Here is a 10031-nt window from a genome sequence, read left to right as displayed (position 1 = left end):
TTCTATTAAATAGAGTGACTTTTTCTTTAAGGATTAAAATAAGTATTTAAAGTATTTTAAAACCGAGGCACCCCAACATCAGAACTGCCAAGAGCCACCATAAATGCAAAGATTTTGTCAGCCCCTCCGACTCCAGAACGCATATGAAAAGAAATCACGACATAATTTGACTCACCCCCCCCCCCCGCTCCAATATCCCCATGGGTCTTCTGGGCCTTCTCCTTAACCTCTCCCCATTTTTCAGACCAGTAACAGAGGCACTTTCCCCACTGGTAGCCTTTCCACTGTAATGAATAATCTCAAACAGATCAAATGAAACTTTAGCCTGGACAATGACATTGTTTCGATCATTTATCATTGAAATGGATGGCTTAAGCCTGGGCATTGTGTATCCAAAGCATATAGCATCTGCCTTCCGGCCAGGGTAGTGGGGGTAATTAACTTGAAAATATGTCTCAGGAGCAGTTAAATGGGAAGAAAATACAATCAATATTGTTCCAGGGCAGTGAGACTGATCAATAAACTCATCTTTGAGTCTGTTAAACCTTCTCTGCCCCTGAAACACTTGAGCACCAATCCTGGCTCCTTTCTTCCCCTCCTGGAATACCACATACGGACCTGCATGTCGGTGATCTTGCTGACAGCTATTTTTTGACAGCAGCTGAACTCCCAGGGGGAAAGAATGGGTCGGATTGGCTAATGAGCCCACTAATGAGACTTGTTTTGAAATGCAAATGAATTGTTGATGGAATGTACTCAGGAAGGAAATTGGGCAGGTATTGTTTGCAGGGCACTGGTGGGCCTGTTGAATGAATGACACAAATAGAAATACCTCTATTAGTGGGGCTAATAGAATTCCAGAGGTGAACATGGTTCAAGGAGATGGGCAGCAGGCAGAAGGCCTTGCAGTGCCCGGCTGTGAAAAAGGAACTGAGTCATATTACCTATCAGGCTGGAGGAAAAGCAAAATTCTGTCCCCTTAACACAGACTGAATGGTTACAAATGTGCAATTGAACCTTTTCATGACAAGAAAGTAAATAACATCCCATTCAGCCTCTATTACAGGGACAGGGGATTTTTCTCCGGTCAGTTGGCAACCCTATGAGCTAGAGATCCTGTGAAGAAACAAAATCAGTATGTACTTTTAGTGTCACTGAAAAGGTCTGCCACAAGGATGGGGTTGTGAGGCTCCAGGTGATGGCTGAAGATCTCCCGGAATTACAACTGGCCTTACGGAGATCAGTTTCCCTGGAGAAAAATGGCTACTTTGGAAGGTGGAATCTCTGGCTTTATAACCTACTGAGGTCCCTCCCATCCCCAAACCCCACCCTCTCCAGACTCTGCCCCCCCAATCTATGGGTATTTCCCAACTGAGATGCTAAGAAGAGCCAAACTTATATAGAAAGTGAAGCTCTTGTTGACTTCCTAAGGTAAGAGTTGGCCTGTGTATGCTTAAAGCTACAATCTGAGTCTACTTAAGTTCTATAGCGAATTTAAGGTATGGTGACCGGAACTCATACTTAATGGGGGTACACTGGGCCCTATCAAGCTCCTATGGGTGGTGGGAGCCATGTGTCCAAACTGACCTGCACCCAGTGATGCTTGCCCTAGCAGGCAGAGGACAGTTTGGTAGTGTCCATGCTGGCTGTGAGTAGCCTGGCCCCCAGGTACTGTGGACCCAAGGCTGGGCATGGCAAATGCTCGTGTTGGACTGTACAGGGTCCGTTGGCTGCCTGGCACAAATCCCTACAGCCTTCCCTCGGTATGGGTGTCAGTATGGGCCTCCTCTGATGACCACAAGTCCCCCATCCCCTCCCCTTTGATACAGCAGGGACAAGCTGAGGGACCCATGGCCTGGGGTGATTGGCTGCTCTGCCACCATCCTCAGTGGCAGTGTTGGGATGTCGGACACAGGGGAGGAAGTTGTTTTCAAGTGGGCATTTCTCAGTGAAGGCTCCACCCCTGGCCTGCGCATCACCAAGCTCCACCCACTCACTTGCCCCAGGCACAAAATAGAGTTGGTACACTACTGCTTAAGTTAGTGTCCTGTCCTGAACTGACAGTATGCAGGCAGCTGACATGACATGAGACTCAAACTGATAAACATACAAAATACAAAAAGGATGACCACAAAACATTTTTACAGCAATGCAAAGATCTATTTTGATCCCAGGGACAATCGACACATTACAAAGTCATTGTTTTTTTACAGCTCTGGAATGGTTTCCTGAATGAGTGGGAGTGAATAAATTTTTAAATATATTTTAAAAAAATTGTTAAACATTTGCCAGATGATATGACCATGTATATAAGAGCCTCTTGTGGCGCAGAGTGGTAAGGCAGCAGACATGCAGTCTGAAAGCTCTGCCCATGAGGCTGGGAGTTAAATCCCAGCAGCCGGCTCAAGGTTGACTCAGCCTTCCATCCTTCCGAGGTCGGTAAAATGAGTACCCAGCTTGCTGGGGGGTAAACGGTAATGACTGGGGAAGGCACTGGCAAACCACCCCGTATTGAGTCTGCCATGAAAACGCTAGAGGGCATCACCACAAGAGTGAGACATGACTCGGTGCTTGCACAGGAGATACCTTTACCGTTACCTTTACCTTATGATGGTCATGTCGACCCTCCTTCCCTCCAAAAATTGCCAATGAGGGGCCTGAAGGGGGTGGGAAGGGGAAGGGCCCTGGATGGGCATCTACATAGGTATGCTTTCCAGCTATATTCTGCATGATCGCACCACTTCTGGGGGTTCTTGAAGCCTGAAGAATATTTCAGGGGTTTCTCAACGGTAAAAAAGCTGAGAACGGCTGTCATAAGCCATTGCAAGGCTCCTAAGGGAAGATGTAGATGTCAATGTTTTAAAAGAACCATAGACACAAAGGGCTAAGGTAGTCCTTGTTCTTTCAAATTGTTTGGAAAGAACCCTACGGCCAACCAATAATGAATACTGCCTTCTCTGGGAAAATAATGTTAACATTCATACCTAGCTAAAGGTCAAAAAAATGATGGGGAACTATCATGGGATAACTGAGGTGGATTCATGAGATAGCAAGCAACTAACTCACCATGCCAAACTCACTTGGTATATGGATTATAGTGATGGCCTATAAAACTGTATAATATTAGAAAAGAAGGTGTTCTCACCATAACTGAAATTTGGTGGCCATTGTAAATGTAGAGTATCTCCATGTACATAGACTTCTGCGCTATGGAAAGTAACCATTACTTTGTGTGTTCTAATAATCTGGTCTAATAATCTGAGACCATACATGGTCAGGACCTACAGTTTGTCGCATCATCTCTGGATTGGACTCAAGGAGAGAAAAGTTCCATCTCATCTGGAAAGGGGCTGTAGCTTCTGAGAAGAGCTCACACAGAAGGTCTCAGATTCAGTTCCTGGAATCTTCAATTATAGGATCTCTGTTAGGAATGACTATTCTCACTGGAAGTGGCCGTCTCACCAGTCAGTGGATAATATTGTCCTAGATAGACCAGTGGTCCAGCGCAGTTTGTACTGCTTTGTACCATTGTTCAGATAGTTTTTGCATGCAATTCTTAGAATATTAGGGTGAAATGCAGCACTACACCAACTTGGCTGTAAAACGACGAAATCATTAAAAAAAAAAAAAGAAAGCTCCTCAGAGACACCAAATGGATTTGGTAATGCCTGATAAATTGCAATCCTATTTTTACACTCTTCAAAGCCATTAGTATTCAAACTCATTATCTCAACGGCAACTTTCCCTTGCTTTCGATTCATTACTGCTCCCGAGTACATAATGGAGCTGTTTGGGCAGAGCTGGGTCCCAAATTCATTCTGTACCAAGACATTATTTGTGGATACATTTCCACCATAAATTTCCAGCAGCAGACAGAAATTGCCGAGCCAGGGTTTCAGACTCCCCTGTGTTAAATCCATCAGGATGAACAGATTGTAAACTGCCCATTGCAAATTTGATATGTAGCAATTTAGCATCCTATTAATACTTCATAACATCAGTCCCTTCCATTTATATGGCTTTTCCTTCCAGTGTTGGAAATTGCTTCTCTCATTCCTGTATATCCCATCTCCATCCATTTAAAATTTCATAAGGAACATGATGCACGTTCTGTTTTTTAAAAATGTTTTAATATATTCATTAAACAAATCTAGGGCAAAGTTTAAATGGCTGTTTCTGCATTTTCATTTTCTTATGAAAACAGTGGGAAAGCCTTTGGATGTCATTCATAGGTGCCTGTAAAAGCTTATACCCAGAATAAAACTTTGTTGGGCCTTAAAGGTACCAGTGGACTCAAACTTTAATTGTATGTTTTGTTATTGGCCACAGTTGAGAGCTGTTTTTTTTTGTACACTGCTTTTTACTAACCATAGGTGCCTCAAAGCTGCTTACAATCGCCTTTCCTTCCTCTCCTCACAACAGATATCCTGTGAGATAGGTGGGTAGGTGGGGGTGAGAGGGCTCTAACAGGACTGCAACTGGCCCAAGCTGGCTGCATGTGAAGTGGGGAATTCAAACCTGGTTTTCCAGATTAGAGGCCACCTATCTTAACCTCTCAAGCTAGCTCTCAGTATTAGGTATTGGTAAGACCTTCTATGCGCATCTTGGGGGTTGGATCCAGCCAGCTTTAGTCCAAATTTGGACAAATTCCCTTTGTCCCCTGAACACCCCACAATCCTTGGCAGGGCTTTTTGGTGGGAAAGCAACTCCCTTCCCTTTCCATTTTCTACCATAAAAAAGGTTGGGTGGAGCTCATCCCTGAGCTTTAAGTGCAATCCTAAATTTACTTTATTGGGAGTATGCCCCATTGAACAGACCAGAGGGATCCTGAGCAGACCTCATGAATCACAGCTTAGCAGGTATGTTTTAAAATTTGCTCCAAACCCTGATGGTATTAAAAATGGTGCTGACGTTCACTTTAAAAACAGCATTAATTTAAAAATAAATCACAGACAGTAACGCTTCCAATTATTTATTACATGTAGAAAAAGAAACGTTTGGTTGTACAATTTAGTAAAAATGGCTTCCCCATTTGGGAAGTTGATCTAAGCAATGCAAATTTCCTTTTATAAAATTCTTATAAATTATCCATACTGTATTGTAATGGGTGTTAAGGCACAAAGGAGAACTTCTATATATGAATAAGGTACATCAGTGGTCCCCAACCCCCGGTCCAGAGACCGGTACCGGTCCGTCAATCAGTTGGTACCGGTCTGCGGCTCCCCCTCATCCTCCTCCCCAGCTGCTGCCTCGGGGGCTGCCCTGCCACTCTGCCGCTGGCTCACCTTTGGTGCTCTCCAGCGGCCACCATGGCTGGGGCTCCCCCTCGGTGTGGCACTGTGTAGCGCCCCCCAGTGGGTGGTGGGAATTCAGTGGCGTCAGCGGGAAAGCAAGTGGAGCAGGGGCTCAGGTGGCGGCGTCCCTCGGCAAAAGACTACCCCCCCCAGGCCTCAGTAAAATTGTCAAGCATTGACCGGTCCCCAGTGATAAAAAGGTTGGGGACCACTGAGGTACATAATAAAAGCAAATAAGTTAAATCCTCTTTACAAAATGAGTGATACGCATATAACTTATCCTAATGACTTTCTGCAATGGATGGGGTTACTTAGCAGCAGGAATTCAGAGTCCCCAGGCTAGGTATTACAGATCCTGTCTTCCTCCACTCCCAGGTTATTTCAACACTGGGAGACACAGTTGAAAACAGCATTTAAAAAATTACAAACAGCACAGCTTCCAGAACACAATTTGAGTCCAAGGGCATGTTGAAGACCAACCAAGTTTTATTCAAGGTGTAAGCTTTGTGTGCCTACACACTTCCTCAGACATAATGAAATGGGAATTACCAGTCCATACATATAGGAAGAGTAAGTTAACAAACAGTGTGATGAAAATATTCAACAGATTCAGCATAAATGTCTATTAAATATCTTCAATATGCTGTTTACTAATTTATTGCTATTTGACCCTGTACATATTAATACTTCCCATTTCATTGTCTGAGGAAGTGCGCATGCACATGAAAGCTTACACCTTGAATAAGACTATGCTGGTCTTCAAGGTGCCACCGGATGCCAACTTTGTTCTGCTACTTCAGATCGACGTGGCTATTCACTTGAATCTAGCAGTGTGGCTTCCAACAATTCCTTGGACCCAACGGCTGAAAAATCGTATTGTATAGTTTCACCCTTATTCTTACCCATCTGGAATTGTTACATTTGGAGGAGATTCCTTCCATTTCCTCCACCTGCTCCATGGCTCTCCCTGCAACAATTAAAAGTAAGCCTGGTTCCAAATGGGTTTCTCTTGATCAGTCTATATCTAATGCATGGTCCAGGGACATCCTGTGATCTTTGACAGCTACCTCTACAATTGATCATGCCTAATTCCCTCCACCCTACCCGATCACACTCTCAATCCTTTCCACAACCCTTTATTTCCAAAAGGCAGAAGTTTTGGCAGTCCTTTCCACTTACGACAGCAATAAAAACTTCTCTGGAGAGTATTTGGGTCTCCTGAATAATGCCTTCATTTCCCACCTTTGGCCTTAGACAACATAAGGGGACGTTTTATAGCACTCATCCAGCACCAGCACCTATTGTATACAAGGTGCAGAAGGAAGGCCTGCAGTCCACCACACTTTGGAATTGTCCTCACTGGCCAAATTATTTCCTCCACTCATCAAGGAATCTCTCAAACATTTCTTCATTGTAACACACATTCTGCAAGCTTCACAACTCTTCCTGTTTGGCACTCTGTCTTTCGCCTGCAACTGATTCACCAGCTGCCTTCCAGTTTCTTTGGCTTGAAGTCCTGTTGGACACAGGTACCCTCACCTGCTAGCCCCAGAGACATACAGGTGTGCTCTCCTCTGGCATTCCCTAAATGTCCTACTTCAGGCAGACAGGCAGCATTCTTTAGCATTGAGGCCATCCCCAGGGATCCCTGTACATTTGAAAGTATCCGTTAACATTTCTTCTTTTTGTGGAGAGCAAGCCAATTAACATTTTAAAAGAGCAAAACAAACCAAGGCCAGAAGCAACTGGAACTCTCTTCCGCAGAATCTCTATGGAAGTGAAAAGGAGACGCATAAGGATAGTTTTGGACGTTGTAAACAAAAAAAGATCCCAAACAAAATATTAGTTAATAAGCGAAAAAGTTGTGAGACTAGCATTGTCATGTAAGATCTATGTGAAAATATCAAACATTAAAACTTCATAGTTTTTGAATTTCTAATTTTTAAAAAAATTCAATTTTTTAATGTCAAATCATTCTTATGTCAAAATGATTATTTCTGTAATGGATTTCTGTTGCATAAGATTTTCTTTATGGCTGCTGCATAATATGTTTTCACATTAAAAAAAAACTGGTTTTCCCATAAAACAAGTTCAGGATTGCTTTTATAAAGCAAGATCTTCAAATGAAAAAGTCGGGGCAAAATCTGCAAATGAACTGAAAATTAGCAGAGATTGTCTTCCAATGTGACTTTAGAAGACCACTATTCAAGGAATAAACACTGAAGAAAGGCTAAAATCAAAATTTGAGAGAAAAAAGCAGAAGTATTCTTCCCCCAATCCACACAAATGGGAATTTTGCTAGTTACTTTAAAGTTGTATGCATCACGCCTATCAACCCAATGATGACTTTCACCCAGTGCAGCCATAAGATAAACAAGGGTTCAGGGATTGGTCATGGCTTGGTGCTCCTTCTCCAAATACAGTTTCAAGCGATTTGTCAAATCAATGCTGCATCCACATATCATTGGACATTGTGCTTCCATTACACATTATTTGTGCAATAGTCCAGTTGTAAATGGCCACTACAATGCAGCGAAAGCACTGTGATCCAATGCTGAGTGGTTGATTTGAATAATATTCATCCTAGACTGTGTAGTTCGCAGAGTAACTGAAATTTAGGTATCAAGTGGTGAGAGAATTTGCTTTGTCTTTTGTTCAGAGTAGCAGCTAAGTTACTTGTTTCCCTAAAGGACAAAGCAGTAGCCTTCTACATGCATAATTTAAGTCATTTGGGCAAAATCTGTAGAAAGGACTGTGTCAAGTAAGCAACCCACTGTTTTAAACAATTATCTTACCATCTCTTTAACATATCCCCCAAGGCTTACAAACGTATTCCTGCAAAAACCTTTAGTTTAAAGATCATCCCTATTAAGGCAATCCATTTTCTTTGCTCCTTCTGCATTAACTCTGTATGTTCTGTGCTGAAGGAGCTCATTAGACCAGGGGGGATTATTTACCAGCATATGGAATCTATGATTAATTTTGTAGCAAAAGCCTACTTGTGAGACCTTCATGCACAACAGTTCTATTTTCTATTTCAACAAAATGAGAGTTCTTCTTGTTAAATGGAATTAATGGAAGGCTCAACATTATATGATGCCTTGCAAACCATTTTCTTTTCTTGACAATCTCTTCTTGAAACTACAGCTACAACTGGGAGCCATTTTGGCATAGCGGTTAAGAGTGGTGGCCTCTAATCTGGAGAACCATGTTTGATTCTCTACTACTTTATAAGAAGCCAGCTGGGTGACTTTGGGCCAGTCACAGTACTCTCAGAGCCCACTTAGCTTCACCACCTAACAGGATGACTGTTGTTGGGAGAGGAAGGGAAGGCAACTGTAAGCTGCTTTGAGATTCCTTTGGGTAGTAAAACAAAGAGTATCCAAAAAACCATTCTTCTCTATCCAAAAAACCATTCTTCTCTATTATAAATAAATGGTCTGGCAAAATACTAGTCTTAAAAGGTTTGTGAAAGCAGCATCACACTATAGACATGCACATACTATTGCTGTGTCTACACCAGTGTTTCCCACCTCAAAACTTTGAAGGGGAGAACAACGATGGAAGTATGCACAGGATGAGTAGAAAGTGTCATGCGATAGCCACTTACATATTGGCGATTGCCATTAAGTGGTGATATTGGAAGTTTGAACCAAACCAGGAAGTGCAGATGTTCCTGTGTTGACCTTGCAATACCCCCCAGAGATCAGTCAGGGGCCTGACCCAATGACATCATTGATTTATGCTAGTCTCTGGGCAATATAAATAAGTTATGGCTTTCCCTTGTAGACTATCATCTACAAAAGAAACTCTGCAAGGACTCATGGTATTGTGACATAAAGAAATGGCTTGATTATATCTGTGTTCATGTTTTGTGTAGGGGGCCATAACTTAGGCATGACAGAGCATCCGTTTGCATGCAGAAGCTCCCAGGTATGATCCCTGGCAACTTCAGCAAGAAGGATCAGGTAGTGGGTGATGGGAAAGGCAACACTGCCATATTTTTCCTTTCTTTACTTGCATGCATATATTTTTTGGCATGCAGAAGATAGGTAAAATTGCCTCATCTGGATTTTTAACAAGTGGTCTTACTCTACAATCTCATCAATTCTCAGATTCTGCCAGCAGGAAGCAAATACCTCAAGTTAACAGTACTCAACTATGGATAGTACTCAACTCTGGGATACTAATTCTGCAGCAAGAGATACTTCTCTGGTGTTGGCAGGCACACAGGCTGGTGCAAATTTTCAAATTAGAATGTAAGTTACTTACTTTAGCAACGTTTAAAGTAAATACACAACTGAACTAAACATGATTTTACCTTAAATTAATACTAGAACTGGGGGAAAAAAGGAGTAATAAAGTATTTAAACAGTTCTAGCTAAATACAAAAGTGTTATCTGACGTGCAAAATTGCATTTTGTGTTCCTAAACGGCTCCTTCGTATGCTATCAGCTTTACTTTGGGGTTACAAACACCACCAGGAGATTAGACTGATGGTCCTTCGTAGTAGGAGATGGTCACTGTTGTAATTTCAAACAGTTGCTTTGGATATGGGACATCTGGAGAACTGGAAGCAATAACTGGAAAGCATCCTGTATGTAAGTGGTGCTGTTGCAGCCCTAAAGAGAAAAGAAAATACCTGTCAGCAACATATTGTTTTTATTGTAGTAATAATAAATTCATCTTGTCTTAGATTCAAATGGGTAGCCATGTTGGTCTGAAGTAGCACAACAG

At 42.3% G+C, this 10031-nt stretch overlaps 1 protein-coding gene across 5 annotated transcripts in view; it reads right to left on the bottom strand.

Annotated features, from left to right (window-relative positions):
- Positions 1-4956: 4956 nt before the first annotated feature.
- FAM114A1 (family with sequence similarity 114 member A1) overlaps positions 4957-10031 on the bottom strand; it is a 44723-nt gene continuing 39648 nt past the window's right edge. For all 5 annotated transcript variants that reach the window (XM_077301690.1, XM_077301691.1, XM_077301692.1 and 2 more), the window contains one exon: positions 4957-9916. In XM_077301690.1, coding sequence (XP_077157805.1) covers positions 9815-9916 — 102 coding nt within the window. In that variant the 3' untranslated portion in view covers positions 4957-9814. The remainder of the gene's footprint in view (positions 9917-10031) is intronic.

The sequence above is a fragment of the Paroedura picta genome, chromosome 10, assembly GCF_049243985.1.
Source record: "Paroedura picta isolate Pp20150507F chromosome 10, Ppicta_v3.0, whole genome shotgun sequence".
NCBI classification, from domain to species: Eukaryota; Metazoa; Chordata; class Lepidosauria; order Squamata; family Gekkonidae; genus Paroedura; species Paroedura picta.
Note: the sequence above shows the minus strand (reverse complement) of the source record. Positions and strands in the feature narration are given on the sequence as shown.